General features: G+C 37.8%; 2 protein-coding genes across 5 annotated transcripts in view; one reads left to right on the top strand and one right to left on the bottom strand.

Moving 5' to 3' along the window:
* USP50 (ubiquitin specific peptidase 50) overlaps nucleotides 1–3,129 on the top strand; it is a 50,314-nt gene extending 47,185 nt beyond the window's left edge. Inside the window, exon 7 of the mRNA XM_066276418.1 lies at nucleotides 1,489–3,129. Within this exon, the coding sequence (XP_066132515.1) occupies nucleotides 1,489–1,680 (192 nt within the window). The 3' untranslated portion in view covers nucleotides 1,681–3,129. The remainder of the gene's footprint in view (nucleotides 1–1,488) is intronic.
* Nucleotides 2,699–16,680, bottom strand: part of USP8 (ubiquitin specific peptidase 8) — a 63,646-nt gene continuing 49,664 nt past the window's right edge. For 3 of the 4 annotated variants that reach the window (XM_066276414.1, XM_066276413.1, XM_066276415.1), the window contains 10 exons: nucleotides 15,404–15,988; nucleotides 14,246–14,332; nucleotides 11,769–11,846; nucleotides 11,097–11,359; nucleotides 9,552–9,764; nucleotides 8,926–9,136; nucleotides 7,050–7,286; nucleotides 5,169–5,311; nucleotides 3,725–3,857; nucleotides 2,699–3,560 (listed from right to left, as the gene is read on the bottom strand). In XM_066276414.1, the coding sequence (XP_066132511.1) occupies nucleotides 3,375–3,560; nucleotides 3,725–3,857; nucleotides 5,169–5,311; nucleotides 7,050–7,286; nucleotides 8,926–9,136; nucleotides 9,552–9,764; nucleotides 11,097–11,359; nucleotides 11,769–11,846; nucleotides 14,246–14,332; nucleotides 15,404–15,988 (2,136 nt within the window). In that variant the 3' untranslated portion in view covers nucleotides 2,699–3,374. The remainder of the gene's footprint in view (nucleotides 3,561–3,724; nucleotides 3,858–5,168; nucleotides 5,312–7,049; nucleotides 7,287–8,925; nucleotides 9,137–9,551; nucleotides 9,765–11,096; nucleotides 11,360–11,768; nucleotides 11,847–14,245; nucleotides 14,333–15,403; nucleotides 15,989–16,680) is intronic. The other variant, XM_066276416.1, reaches the window with a different exon arrangement.

The following is a 16,680-nucleotide window of genomic DNA, read 5'->3' on the forward strand; positions in this document are numbered from 1 at the left end:
GTGTTTATCATGTTTTACCCAGCATTTATAACCAAGGTTTTCATACTAGCTAATTATCTCCCATAATGGCTGGAAATGAAAGTCTAGGAAAATACTTGACCGTCTCCTATAAAATATATTTAGTCATCAAAATTGAACATAATATTCCAGTTCTGTTCTAATCACTTGAGAACATTACTTCATCATCTGAGCACTACTGATCTACTGGATGGATGTTTTCTTTATCAAATCACATCACACTATTATGGACACCATTTAAAAAACAAGGAAACAGAAACATGTCAGCTTATGGTCACATGGCAAGGCCCAGGACTAGATCTTTTAACTGCTAGCTTTGGAGTATTCTCCAGCATGTCAGGGGAGAGAAGATAAAAGGTCCAAGGGAACATTTAGTGAGTACCTCCTATGTGCTAGTTCTATAATATGAAATACCAGACAGCAGCTCTGTAAGACAGGACAGCTTACTACCCATTTTGATAGATAGGGGAATTAAAGCTCAGAAAGGTTAAATAATTTCCTTTAGGTCCTTTGTATTAGAAATGAATTCACAGTCAGAACTGATTATAAAAAAAAATGTTCTTCCTTCAACCCAGGATCAGCAAGCCAGACAGCAAAGGTTTTAGGCTTTGCAGGCCCCATGGTCCCTTGCAACTATATTACTGTTGTCGTGTAAAAGCAGCCGTGAGAACATGCAAGAACGAGCATGGCTGTTTTCCCATGAAACTTTATTTAAGGACACTGAAATCTGAATTTCATATAATTTCACATGTCACAGAGTATTTTTCTTTTTTATTCCAACCATATAAAAATATAAAATGCTTCCTTAGCTCACAGGCCACACAAACCAGGCAGCAGACTGGACGTACTGCGCATGGACAAAGGGTTTGTCAGCCCTGCTCTACACCTTCTGAGACGTGAAGGTCTCAATGTCTTTGTTCCAAACATCCTTTACTGGGTTAGTAAAGACAGGGGAAAAGAGAATGAAACAGGTTCTTTTTGGACCCTTGGTGACTGAGAGAATGGTTGTACAACCCTCTCAAATTGTACGGTAGCAATATGCAGGTGTGGAAATGTCTTGTTCCAATGTTAAATGTCTTTTTTCATGTCTATTTTAGCCTATTTTCAAAATTAAACTAAGTTCATTTAGGAAAGATGACTATCTTCTTATTTTTAAATGGCCTTTAATGTTTAATAGTCTATGTACAGTGAGTGCTCAATAAGTACTAACTGAAAATATTAGTCAAGTACTATTCTATTTCATTCACAGACTCTGTTAAGTAGTCAGTGAGTACAATATAGAAGTAATTCAGTGAAACGAAAAGCCGTATAGAAGTCAGGCTATATGTATGATTCGATTTAACAATTATAATTTCCTTTTAATTTAGTATAAGGGACAACGATGAAAAATACCAGTTGGCGCTACCTTTTTGTCCCAGTAGAGTGTGTGCATGTGCATACTAAGTCTGACAACCCTTCTTCCTCCCCTAGAACCACTTTGGTGATTTGGATGGTGGCCACTACACTGCTTTCTGCAAGAACTCAGGGACCCAAGCCTGGTTTAGCTTTGATGACTCCCGAGTCAGTGAGATTCCAGATACTTCAGTTCAAACTGCGACAGCGTATCTCCTGTTCTACAGCTGCCAGCCCTTTCCTATACCTACTGAAAAGCGCAAGAGCTAGGAAAAGGGTATTTCCTGAAAGTTGCAAAACAAGCAATCAGAAACTGGTACTCAAGGTTTGCTTTGTTATTAAATTCTTGCAACTTACTTTTGAATCACTGACATTTTTCTTTCTGGCATCATGCAACCTTAAATGAGATAGTCTAGAGCCAAAAGGATGGGTCCTGACACGCTGAGAAAGGCAGCACGACAGCAGTGCAGTGAGAGTGGACAGGAGACTTCCAAGCACTGCAGATTATGTAGTGAGTTCAGGCTTCAAAACAATGTTTATTACGGTGGATTTTTATCATAAAATATCTCATAATTATATATATATATATGTATATATCTAACATTATTTTCCAAAGATACCTAATGGGATGGAACAAAATTAACTTTTGTTCAAATGGCTCTGTGAGCTTAAGAATGTGACTGGGAAACATTTAATTGATCAGATACTTTAGCCAAGAAACTACATCTCTTAGACTAACTGCTGAACATGAAAAGCTGTCAGCTTCACAATTCAAAACTTACCCTTTCATTTTCTCCGTGAGAATCTACTAATGGTGACGTCTTCTAGAAACATTTTTCGAATCTTTTTATATGGAGTGCTTTAACTGACTTCATGTATAGCAATTGGGTCCCTGAGGTAAATGATCAATTCTAAGCTCCTCTATTCCTTTTAACACATCCCTTTGTAAAGATGTGCTTCATAATGCAATTTGCTTTGCAACCATGTTGGACGCCTCCTCCTTTTTATCTTAATCTTAAGAATTCTGCTCTTGATAGAATGAGTCTGGATATTATATCTTACAATGACCCCCAACTCTGAGAATCGTAAGTACTATATGTAGCTCTGGGTCAGGCTGAAGAGCGCAACTGAGCCTTGATGCTAACAGGATAAGTGAACTAAATTTTAAGTTCATGTCATCGGATAAAGTGTATGCATGTGTATAAAATCTATAGTTCTACTGTCCTGTGTTTGATAATATTAAATTAAAGACAAAACACTTACAGGGTTTTAAATTCTTTTTCTCATTAAGATTTTAATGTAGGTGTAAATGAAAATTCTCATTTTAAAAAATTAAAGAAAAGTTTCCACTTACTTTGTTAGAATAAAGATTTAGTGCACAAATACAGCCCAAAGCCAAAAGAAAAATAGCTTTGCCCTGTCATTTCCCTAAGAGTACTGCAGTTCCTCAGGACAGGCCAAAAGAGAAAGAAAAGCAACCCTCTGGGCCCCAGGTTTTCACAAGAGGCCCACCTATACTATATACATTGATCTGATGTGCAAGTGTGCAATAAATATATACACATACATTCCTATCTGCTTTAGATCATTCTAGAATATTCATAGGTCAAGCTGAGATTTAGAAATATGAAAAGGCCATAAGAGTGAAAATAAAAATAAAAGATATGATGGTTTTTTAGATCAGTAGAATAATAATGCCTAGCTAGTTCATTATTTTAACTTTGGAGCAAACTAAAAAAGTTGTTATGAAATAAATGGTACCTCTAAGTACTGCAATACTTGGTAAATGTTATTAGTCAGTTGTTTTACAATAGCACTGACCTGAAATATATGGAAATAGTAACACAGCTCTGTCTTAAATTCCTCTAAATGGCCAGCTACAGCTACCCAGTATCTTTATAAGCATTTCAAGAGTTGTGTTGTTCAGCCTTTTAAAAGATAACTAGCTTATAACCTACTTCTTCTTATGTGGCTACATCAGTTGTTCGTGGTACCAAGGAGGTATAAAAGAGGATATAAGCAGCTGAAGATTTCACAGAAGAAACGGAGATATCAGACACTTCGTGATCATCAAATTTAAACCACCGCTGTCTTGATGCATTTTTACAATAGGCGGTGTAGTGGCCTCCATCCAGCCCACCGTAGTGATTCTGTGCCAAACAAAGTAGAAAATCAATTCAAACTGAACTATTTAAAATGTCAATAATTTCAAAGCTTTACGTTGTTCTTACTTTTGTATGAGGTAAGAAACCACATGAAACTTATTTTTAGTTTGCTTTGAAGGAAAAAGTATTTAGTTCAATGACATACTTACTGAAACAGAAAACAAGTTGTATTTCTTCAAATTGTTCTTTGGACCAATAACATACTGCGACAAGTCAAGATTTTCTAAGGGAAAGTCCACAGATGTCTGTAATTTTTGCTTCCACCGGCCATCGTATGAAAAACTGCAAAGCGAAACGTGACAGCAATTACATGCTAGATCCAAGTTATCAATCAGAATGAACCTAATTTTTAGAAACAATTTAGATTTTTAGCCAGGATCACAAAATCCATTTCAATCACACACTCAGAATTTTAGAAGTGGACGGGCTTCTTTTCCACTGTGTGAGGAAACAGGTGCGTAGATACGGAATGGCTTGCCCGAGGTCAAACAGCCAGAGTACAAGAAGTAGGACCACACTTTGGTCCCCGATCCCTAGGCTAGCTAGAATTGTAAGATGTGTCCTCCATAAATGTCAAGTTTTGAAAACCCACATTTATAGTGCTAATCACTATAGAAATACAGACGAGAGAGCTGCTCTAGATTTAAGCATGCACTTTTGGGGAAACTAGAGCTGGAAACTGCAAGCGTGTAGACCAGGAATTGAAATAATGTCCTTCCATTACCCTGGCATACTCTGCTCCTTTAAATACACAAATACTGGTATTTCGGTAGGTGTGATATAGTTCTTTTAGAATTATTTTTAAAAACTGGATTCTAAACCACTTATGTTTTTAGATCCTCTCCAAGAGTAATATGCAGCATTAAAAATTCTAACAGAACAAATGTGTAATGATGAAACAAAAATTACAGTAAAAATAATTTCTTTGGAATAAAATTACAGCTCTCAATAAAAAGATGAAATTTACTTTAAAAAAGTTTTTCAAAAAAAAGTTTTTCAATAAAAGGACTCAAAGTTCTGTAATCCATCCACAGACGTACATAAAGACAAAAGAATCAGATTTGAGGCAGATTTTACAACTCTCTCCCATTATCGCTTTCACTACTATAGGCCAGATCTTTTTCACTAGCTGAAAAAATGTGGACAAAACTAAGTCTACACTCAATAATGTCATCCTTAAAATATTACCTTTAAAAAATATATATTTAATTTTCAGTACCAGATTAAAATTTTTTTTATTGCTTAAATAATAAATTTTAACTAATACATTAGTGTCACTATATGATATTTTAATAATTTTCACTTGATGCTTGGTAATGACTAAAAATTTTTATATTTGAAACTCAATAATTTAGTTACACTGATTTTTAAAGACAGAATCACATGCAAGAGTTGTGTGGTCACTGCTGTTACTGCAAACACTAAGGTGAACTAGAGTCTCATTTCTGCCTTATTCCCTGGAGACGTCCTAACCAACTATCTTCCTTGATTATGCATCCTTAGCAGGCGTTCAACAAAGTGACTTAGAATACAGGACTCTGAATTCCTTCATCTGAACTGTACTAAACATGTAGAAAAATTTGTGCCCTTTACCGTTTCAGATGCACTAAAAGCACAGGTGGCAACTTCCAGATTTCTATCTTTTTCAGAGAATCCCTTCGAGCTCTGCAATGACTGCAGTAAAACCTGTTATTATCTGTGAGTTTTTCTTCTTTGGAAAATAACCTAAGGCAATCCTAGAGGACAAAAAGAAGCAGTAGATATTCATTAATTCATTTCTTCCACAGTGTCACTGAGCATCTATTCAGTAGCTTACTCTGCCTGGCATGGAGGATACTAGACCGGTGGTTTTCAACCAGCGCCCACAGGAGACATACTGGTGGACCCTAAGAATTTTTAAAACATGCTGTACCTGATTAGTCAGGGAACTGACCTCCTTTCCCTTAGACTGTCACATAAGAAATGACAACAGCCAACACAACAATAGCCGTCTGGTGTGAATGAATTAAAATTATACCTTTTTTTGTCAGGTCGGAAAAAATTTTTTTTGGTGTGCTGCAACATTTTAGTAATTTATGTGAGCCATGAGATGAAAAAGGTTGGCAATTGCTGAGCTAGAACAAAACAGTTCCTGCCCTCACAAAGTTTATGATCTAGTGGGGGATGCAGACAGAAACTAAGTAGACAGCTGAGGGCCACCTGTGCTGACAGGAAGATGGGCCAATCCCGAGAGCACATTTTGACCTGGGCCCAGAAAGTCTTATTGCAATTTATGACATCCTCAATGAAGCCAGCACTAAAGAGATCAACAAGTGGTTTACACCACAATGCCACTGTGTGGAAATCAGGGTATTTATTTGCTATCCCCATGTAAAGCAAATTCTTTTTTTCTTCTTCTTCTTCTTTTTTCTTTTTCTGAAGTTGGAAATGGGGAGGCAGTCAGACAGACTCCCGCATGCGCCCGACCGGGATCGACCTGGCATGCCCACCAGGGGGTGATGCTCTGCTCATCTGGGGCATCGCTGTATTGCAACCAGAGCCATTCCAGCGCTGAGGCAGAGGCCATAGAGCCATCCTCAACGCCCGGGGCAACTTTGCTCCAATGGAGCCTTGGCTGTGGGAAGGGAAGAGAGAGACAGAGAGGAAGAAGAGGGGAAGGGTGGAGAAGCAGATGGGCACTTCTCCTGTGTGCCCTGGCCAGAAATAGAACCCGGGACTCCTGCACGCCAGGCTGACGCTCCACCACCGAGCCAACCAGCCAGGGCCTAAAGCAAATTCTTATAAAAAGCAGACCTAAAGTCAGCAAATAATTTTTTCCAAATTAACATAAACTTCTTCAAAATACAAACTTTAAAAAACTTATTATTGGCCCTGGCCAGTTGGCTCAGTGGTAGAGCATCAGTCTGGTTTGAAGAAGTCCACAGTTTGATTCCCGGTCAGGGCACACAGGAAAAGCGACCATCTGCTTCTCCACCCTTTCCCCCCCCCCCCTTTCTCTTCTCCTGCAGCCATGGCTGAATTGGTTTGAGTAAGGTGGCCCGGCGACCTGAGGATGGCTCCATGGCCTCACCTCAGGTGCTAAAATAGCTTGGTTGCCAAACTATGGAAACAGTGGCCCCAGATGGGCAGAGCATCACCCAGTAGGAGGCTTGCAGGGTAGATCCCGGTTGGGGTGCATGCAGGAGTCTGTCTCTGCCTCTCTCTTAATAATAATAATAATAAACTTATTATTTATCAAATCTGAAAGAGTCTTTAGTAAGAAAATACCTATAGAAAAGAAACAGTTCTTTTTGAAAAGGGAAATATTTTTCTAATGTACATAGGCCTAATCAAAATAATTTATGTGTGAGTTTGACCTACAAAATGTTTATAGCGGTAAAGAATAGACATAAATTGTTGAATAAAGTACATCTCTATATACATATTAACAGCGTTTTTATTCAGCAAATCATTTTCTCTCAATCACAAACTTACCTGTAATGTACATTTACTTGTGGATGCTAGTGGGAGAGACAAGTACATGAAGGCCTCAAAGGTCCTTGACTTTTTGTGACAGGTGAGGCACTGTACTGTGGATTTGAATTGACCTTGAAAGAGGGCAACAATAATAGATTCATTGAGCTGCTTGTGTTTCTGCCAAGCATGTTCTGCCGCTTTAAAGTCATCAAGATGATCATTATTTTCTTCTTTATATCGCTTCCGATTATCAGCCTGGAAATAAGATTATTTAAAGTCTATATTAATATCTCAAGGTCAGCATATAAACAGAAAATTGAAAAAATATATTTATTAAATACAAGCACTCTGCACATTTAGAAACACTTCTGATTCTTTTCATAAAGGAGTTCTAATCTCATTAAGTTCTATAAAAAAAGGCCCTGGCCGGTTGGCTCAGCGGTAGAGTGTCGGCCTGGCATGCAGGGGACCCGGGTTCGATTCCCGGCCAGGGCACACAGGAGAAGCACCCATTTGCTTCTTCACCCCCCACCCCCTCCTTCCTCTCTGTCTCCCTCTTCCCCTCCCGCAGCCGAGGCTCCATTGGAGCAAAGATGGCCCGGGTGCTGGGGATGGCTCCTTGGCCGCTGCCCCAGGCGCTGGAGTGGCTCTGGTTGCGGCAGAGCGATGCCCCGGAGGGGCAGAACATCGCCCCCTGGTGGGCAGAGCATCGTCCCTGGTGGGCGTGCCGGGTGGATCCCCCTCGGGCGCATGCGGGAGTCTGACTGTCTCTCCCCGTTTCCAGCTTCAGAAAAATACAATAAAAAAAAAAAAAAAGTTCTATAAAAAAAACCATTCTAGACAAAAAACCCTCCTGGGAAACCAAAAACTTTATCAAAAGGGTGCGACTTGTTGGAATTGCTTAATAAATTTTAATTTAAAAATCTGAAAAAAAGATAATAAAAAAATAATAAAAATTTAAAAAGCTGAAAAGTCTGGTTTTAAAAAAAGAGGACAAACCCTGGTCGGGTAGCTTGGTTGGTTAGCATCATCCTGAAGCACTTAAGTTGCTGGTTTGATTCCCTATCAGGTACATACCAGAACAGATGTTCCTGTCTCTCTCCCTTCCTCTCTCTAAAAATCAATAAACTAAATATTAAAAAAATAAAAATACAGGACATGTTACATGTAGATGAGAGATGGGGCTGTAACTAGACAGATGTTATTTGTTGTCTCAGTCTCCAGGATGGACACACACACACATATATATTCATATTCTCACACACATACATAATATACATATACACACACTATGCATATATTAACATGCATGTGTATGTGTATATATATTCTATGGGAGATCTCAAAGGATTCTGAGAGGACAGTCTGGTGCTAAAAAGAAGCCATCATATTTAAATAGATTGGTCTTTTATGCAGAGACACATGCCTCAATAACAACTTTCCACATGAGTCATCTGTGGTTACATGGAGTAATTCTTATTTTAGGAAAAAAAATAAGAATATAACATAATACATACAGAATATAATAAATATATGTAATATCCAATAATATATATAACTACAATAAAGACATTCAGGCTGACTGCAACTAATCTTTTATAAAATCATATGCTTATAATTTTCCTTTTACATACAGGTGAGTTACAAACACACTCTTTCCAAAAATACTACAACCTGGTAACATTTTATTGAGTAAATATAAATTGTGTGTACTTTTCAAACACCAGACTCATCAGATATGTATTACAGTTCCATGCCTTAGTACAAAGTCACTAGACATGAATAAACGAGTACTGAACAATCAATTATAATTTTAAATTGCTATAAAAATGATTACCATGCTGAACAACCCTAAAGAGACTTTGCAAAATAAGTCAAAAATCAAATTTCTTACTTTATTTAGATCTTCGTGGAGACCATCCATTAGAAACAGAAGCAGTTCTTGTGAATCTTGCTGGCTGTATCCTGCAAACTGTTCATTGATCTTCCCAATGGTGATTTTAAAGTCTTTCGGACTGATATACCTGTACTGTCCTGTCCACAGTGCTTTCATGATTATGCCAAATTCTTCCGCCACTTCACCTTTATGCCCCAACAAATTTGACCTTGGCAAACAAAATTTTACAAAAAGTAATAGAGGAAACTGTAAAAAGTCAAGTATAGTGGGGTTCTTGATGTTAACATTACAGTATTAACATACTATAACCCTACACTAAAATACTCAATTCACAGGTTTCTTACCAAATACTCTGAACACACCCCTCCCACACGTCTCTCCGGCCACCAGCCCCGCTCTGCCTCCTCTTCCCCATCAGTGGCTCCGTTCTCGGCAGTGAGATCCTTGCCTTCTTGCCCTGCTCTTTTCCTGTCTGTCCTTTACCAACTTAGAGGAGGCTTTTCTCTACATTTTTCTTAAGAATAAAGGTATCTTCCTCTTCCCTAATTTGATTTCTCTTGAAGGAGCTGGGTGTTACATCCCTATTTTAACATTAAATTGCAAAAAGTAAGAAATTTCTTTACCTGTTAATATCTTCCTGGTAACAGTTTCGGTTAAAATAATCAGCCAAATGTGGAGCATTACAGAGGCACTGCAGTATCGAGTTCATGTAACAAGTGTTTCCTAAGTTCCGAAGTCCGGTAAGAGCTGGTCCAGATCCTCCAAACACAGGATTGAGGTTCCGAATCTGAGAAGCAGAAAGTCTTGTGATCTCAGCTTTCGGGTAGCACGTTGGCCTGAGAAAGGATAAGCGTACAAGATGTCTTAGAATGTACAGCATTTGAAAATAAGGTTCAAATTATAAAGGGCAGCAAACTCCAGCATGTGTGCCATAGGACACAGTAATCTTGTAAAGTGTTAACAAGTTAACTCATAAGGTACAAAGTCTTAATATCTAGGTAACACATATTCTATGACCCTCACAGTTGACACACAGTACAATGCTTGTTATTTCAGTACTATGTAAGGTCACTTCCACATTACTGACTCACTTAAAAGTTTAGAATCTGAGAGCTGCAGCAAGGCAAACTCAACAAACCTATAAATAATGGTTTTCAAAGGGATATTTAGGAAGTTTAGGAAAAATTCTAGGTGAGAGTCTATGGCATGGTGACTTAAAATACAATAATGTATATACCTTTCTATCTACCTTAATACTCATGACAGTGTTCTCTGGCATAGAGTGGTCCCTCGTCTATGACGGGGGATAGGTTCCAGAACCCCCCCCCAAACCCTGTGATAGGTGGCCTTATATTTATTTTATTACTTATATATATTTTAAGGTTTCATAACCCCTCCTCACACTCTTATAAACCTTTTCAATTTTTTAGGCTAGAAAATGCTTATTTTACTGCAAAAATAATAATATATAAAAATACCTATACATCACAAAATCCCACGATATAGTGAAAAAGCCACGATACAAAATTATATTCAATTTAAAAATCCACAAAACAGTGAAACTCCGAAAAGTGAACCGTGATATGGCAAGGGACGACTATTTATTTAGCACTTGGGCCTGACCAGGCGGTGGTGCAGTGGATAGAGCGTCGGACTGGGATGCGGAAGGACCCAGGTTCGAGACCCCGAGGTTACCAGCTTGAGCACGGGCTCATCTGGTTTGAGCAAAAAGCTCACCAGCTTGGACCCAAGGTCACTGGCTCCAGCAAAGGGTTACTCGCTCTCCTGAAGGCTCACAGTCATGGCACATATGAGAAAGCAATCAATGAACAACTAAGGTGTCGCAACGCGCAACGAAAAACTGATGATTGATGCTTCTCATCTCTCTCCTTTCCTGTCTGTCTGTCCCTGTCTATCCCTCTCTCTGACTCTCTCTCTGTCTCTGTAAAAATAATAATAATAATAATAAATAAAATTAAAAAAATATTTAGCACTTGGGGGAAGGGCATTTTAGTCCAGTCATTTCTTTTTTTCTCTATGGTAATAACAATGGCTGAGACAGCCATCCACAGGAATTTGTGGCTCTCTGACATAAATAAACTGGTATGTTTAGAGTAGTTTTCAAACACAGAAGATTACTGTGGTTTTAGGAACTAGAATAAACTTACTTGTTTTCCCGATTAACTGCTGGAGTTAGCGCTGGCTTCCTCTTCTCTTCCTCTTGAATGGCCTGGGTTATATCTGGGGAGGAGTAGGAACGCTTCAGTTTGGACGGCTCCCTGTCCCGCTCCGCAGGAATCTGTGGCTTGGCTTTATGAGTTGGAGGGGTGGAAGGAGGTACAGATGAAGGAGCCATTTCCGGTGGATACATATGAACAGTGTTGGTAGGTGAATGATAATAACGAAAAGTTCCAGTGATTGGGTCAAGAAACTTAGTTGATAGAAAAAAACAAACAAAAAACCCATGTCAAAAACATTATTACATGAATAAAAAAATCACTCAAAAGTGTTCCACTACTAAATTTGCTTTTGGATTAAAAGAATTTGAATAAAATAAAATGGTGATAATCACTTCTGTAATTAAACTTCTAAAGAATTTTAGGTTTTCAACTAATGCATTGTTTCTAAATGACAAATGTCAGGAATGCCCATACATTATAGCCAGCATCCCAGATCGGATATTCAGAAAGCTAACCCTGCTGTAATTAGGGACTAGCTAGGTTCTCTGTAATGAAGAAATAGAATTGAGTACATTAGAGAAGATACAGAATAAACAAACAGCATTTTTTAAAAAGAACACAATGACCGTATTATTTATTTGTGAGAATTTAGAGTCTCACCTTGGCCCAGCCTAAAGGCAGTCCTGGTACGATCCTTCCCATTTCTTCACTTCGTGCTCTTGTCAAGGGCTCCCGAGACTAGATTATTTAAAAAAAAAAAAAATCTGATTTTTAAAATTAAATTTTGTCATATACAAATTTAAGCTACTAGTACCAGTGAACCAATAGCCTTGTGTTGGCTACTATAAATATTTTTTTAAAAGTTTGAAGACAAAGAATTATATACAATTTCTCAAAGTCTAAATATCACAGGAAGAGGAGTGTGTGTACACACAAGCCTAAGATAGTGGTCCTTAAAAAAACAAAACACAAAGACAATTCCATTTCTAGTTATTAACCCAAAAGAAATAAAAACATATTTCTACCCAAAAACTTGAATACAAATATTCATAGCAGCACTATTTATAATAGCCCCAAAGTTGAAGCAATCCAAATGTCCATCAGATGATAAATGAATAAAAATTGGGAATAAACTATTGATACATGCTGTAAGATAGATGAGTCTCAAAAAATTAAGCTAGGTGAAAGACACTCAAAAGACTATAAATCACATATATAAAATATAAAATGATTCCATTTATATGAAATGTTCAGGAGACCAATCTACGGAGAGAGCAGATGGTGGCCTGGAGACTGAGGGTAGGAAGGAGTGACAAAAGTTGGGCACAGAGATCTTTTTGGTGTAATGGAAAAATTCTAAAATTGGTCTGAGTGAGTAACTTTCACAACTCTGAACTGAAATCACCGAACTAGGTGAGTTTTATGGTATGCATATTATACTTAAATAAAGCTCTTAAAAACAGAGGCAGAGATGACTCATAAAAGTCCTAAATATTTCAAAAATTGTGATGAAATATATAAAATTTACCATCTTAACCACTTTTAACCAGCTCATTGGCATAAGTATATTCCCATTGTTGTGCAAACAATCTCCAGAACTCCCTTCATCTTGCAACGCTGAAACTCTACGCATTTAAACAACTGCTTAATTCCCCCTGTACTCTTGGTAATCACCACTCTAGCTCCTGTCTCCACAAATTTCACTTCCCTAGGTACCCTATGTAAATGAAATTATGCAGTATCTGTCCTTCAGTGACTGACTTATTTCACTTAGCATAACATACTCAAAATTGATCCATGTTGTAGCATGTATCAGAATTTCCTTCCTTTTTAAGGCCGAGTAATATTCCATTGTTTGTACATACCACATTTGTTTATACATTCATCTATTGATGGATACTTAGGTTGCTTTCATCTTTTAACTACTGTGAATAATACTGCTATAAAAATGGATGTATAGCCTGACCTGTGGTAGTGCAATGGATCAATTGTGTTGACCTGAAATGCTGAGGTTGCTGGTTCAAATCCCTGGGCTTGCCCAGTCAAAGCACATATGTCAAGCAAGCAATGAACAACTGAAATGAAGCAACTATGAGTTGATACTTCTCACTATATCCCCTCCCTGTAAAATCAATAAATAAAATCTTTTCCCCCCCTTTTACTTAGAGGCAGGGAGGCAGAGTGACAGACTCCCACATGTACCCCCAACCAGGATCCACCCAGCAAGCTCCCTACAGGGCGATGCTCTGCCAATCTGGGGCCACTGCCCTGTTGCTCAGCAACCAAGCTATTTCAGCACCTGAGGTGAGGCCATGGAGCCATCCTCAGTGCCAATGGCCAACTTGATCAAATGAGCCATGGCTGTGGGAAGGGGGATGGGGAGTGGGTTGGGGTGGAGAAGCAGATGGTCACCTCTCCTGTGGTGTGCCCTAACCAGGAATTGAATCTGGGACTTCCACACACTGGGCTGATGCTTTACCACTGAGCCAACTGTCCAGGGCCAATAAATAAAATCTTAAAAAAAAAAAAGATGTATAAATATCTCTTTGAGGTCCCACTTTCAGTTCTTGTGGGCATATATCCAGAAGTAGAATTGCTGGGTCAAATAGTAAGGCCTAAGTATTTTTTACTTTCATAAAATGAATATACTGTGTATGTTTTTTATTAAATTTATTGATTGATTTTAAAGAGAGACAGAAACATTGACCTGTTTCTGTATGTGCCCTCAGCAGGGATCTAACCATCAACTTTTGCATATTGAGCTGATGCTCTAACCAACTGAGCTCTCCAGTCAAGGCTATACTGTTGTATTTTAAATAGGAAGACAAAAAGCATACAAGCATATAAAAACAAACACAAATCAGCTACCAAAGGTAGCGAAGATTCCTTCAGAGAGTAGATCTTTTTTTTTTATTTATTGAGGTGACATTGGTTAATAGGATCATATAGGTTTCAAGTGTACATTTCTATGATACATTATTTGTATACTGCATTATGCTCCCACCACCCAAAGTCAAACTATCTTCCATCACCACATATTGGCAGAGACTAGATCTTAAAATGGAGAATGAATGATATGGTAACAATTAACCACAGGTTATAAGCCACATTTTTCTCCTACCCAAGGAACTACTTACTTTATTTCTTTCACTGTCTTCTGTATTCTCTCTAAAAGTTCCAGTTCTTAAAATTCCACTTTCTGGCTGTCCTTTAATCTTAACAGGCTGTAAAATTATTAACATTTCAGAAGTGGAAAAAAACCTTTAATTTTCCCGCAATACCCTAGAATCTATGTAAACACAAATAAATTAAAAAAAATTTTTCCCCGCAATATATACCTACCTATCACTAGCTAATACAAGCAAATTCATTAGACTAAAAAGGAGAAAAAAATTGAAACCTCTGAAAAGTTTATGTAACTTTTATTATCAAAGTAGATTCTTTTAAATTAAAGGTGGTAGTGCCCATGTGGGACTTCCTAATACTAAAGATAAAGAACTAAAAAATTTGGATGAATCAGTAGGACAAAAAAATAACTGAAGCAAATCACAGTGGGTTGTGAAGCACTGGTTCATAGTACAGGGCAAACTACAAGATCCTGGTCATTAGTATAACTCACCATAGCCTCTTTTGAACATATGCTTTTATTTAAATTTCATATGACTTTGGTTACCTTGGAAGTGGTCATGTTCCCAAAAAGAATAATATATTAAAGAGAATGAAAGCATTGTTAATTACATAAGAGAGAGGGGAAAATCGACTAAAAATGTTCCCAATAGTTATAGAAATCAATTTTGGGGGATAGCTCAGGGCAGATAAAGGCAACATTAATGGGGTTATTGCCAATATTTTTGATTACATGAAGCAACAAATGAAATGACAGACCTAATCAAAACAATCATCGTATATAAAAAACAAATGTTAGCCATTCTGATGTCACTGATTTTAGACATATTCTAAACAGATACAAACTTTGTCATATAAATATTTTTCCATACTCAAAGAAAGAATATATTTTACTCTAGTCTTTTGATGATGAGACATCAAAAATAAAAAGAATGTAGCTATTCCTTTCAATTATTAAAAATATGTTGCAGTTCACAGACACCAAGAGCAATACCATTCCCAACCCATCAAGGAGAGTGGTGAGCAAATATAGATGGAGCAGTACTAATCTATCACCCTCTAGAAAACTCCTTAAAATGCCTGCTCTATGCATGGACCGCTACTGGTGTCATCCTTTTATGTACAATTTACTTCACTCAGGTAGTAATCGATACTGTGTTTCTGCTTACCTTGCCCGAGCCCGCATCTCCTGTCCCGGAGGAGTAGGGCACATCTCCCACTGACTTTTTCTGTACCTCAGGGGTTGGACACCTCTTCCCCCTTTCTTCCATAGATTTCTTGGCATCAGTAGTTTCATGTTCACTTTTACTTTGTCTTTTTACTCCTGTCATTTCTCTACCCCTCTTTGCTGAGGTTTCTTTATCATCTTTCTTGATCTGTTCACTTTCTCTCTTTTCCATTTCTTCTTTTACATTCTGTTGCTTCTCTGTCATTTCATTTTCTTCAGCTTCTTGTTTCTTCCTGGCTTTTTGGTCCTGTTCTTCTCTTCTCAGTTTCTCTTTCTGTTCCTCTTGCTGTCTTTCTCGAAATTCTTTTTCTTGTTTGTTTTTCTCCATCAAAAAAACAGTTTCTGCATGAACACGAGCTTTCTCTTCATCTGTTAACATGGCCATTGGAGGGGGAATTACTGGTTTTGTGGAACGATCAGGAACAACTTTTCCATTCTGAGGAAACTGTTGCTCATGATCTGTACTTTCAGATTTTATTCTATGATCTTCAGGCAATTTGACTGCTGGTTTTTTAGTACGATCAATCTATAGCAACAAAAACAGAACAAAACATACTTTGTCAAATCCAGGAACTCATCAGTTCATGCAATCAAGTTGTGATAAAAGAACCATCACACTGTGGAAACAACATCTGCCAGAATATCTATTCATAAACTACCCAGTGTCAAGATTGGCACCTACTTCCTCTTAATTCCACACATTCAGTACACTAACGTATCATTCTACAACATAAAACCTAGGTCTGGGCATACCTAGACTTCAGTTCCATTTTCACATATTCAACTGCCTACTCAATAACTCCATGTGAGTGTCTCATATATACACAACAAACCTAACATGACCAAAATGGAATTCCATGATTTCCACCCAGAAACATGATTATCTCATGAATATTACTATTGAAACAATAACTCTAATGAGAAAACTCTCATATGCCCTGCTGCAGTCTGATGATTTCCTCCTATATCTTCCCTCCATCTCCATTAGCACCAACCAAGTCCATGCCAACATTCTTTCTACACAGCTTCCAACTTGTTGCCCCATCTCTTCTCTTCTCTTGCCTTCCTCTTCTCATCTATTTCTTCACATTCTGGCCAGAGTAATCATTTTAAAACAAAAATTTGACTATGTTCCTCACCCATTTAAAATCCTATTTTAAATAGCCACTCACTGTACTCAGATTACATCTAAAATCCTTACCATGCTGATTTCACCTC

Source organism: Saccopteryx bilineata, chromosome 4 (genome assembly GCF_036850765.1).
Source record: "Saccopteryx bilineata isolate mSacBil1 chromosome 4, mSacBil1_pri_phased_curated, whole genome shotgun sequence".
In the NCBI taxonomy this organism is placed as follows: domain Eukaryota; kingdom Metazoa; phylum Chordata; class Mammalia; order Chiroptera; family Emballonuridae; genus Saccopteryx; species Saccopteryx bilineata.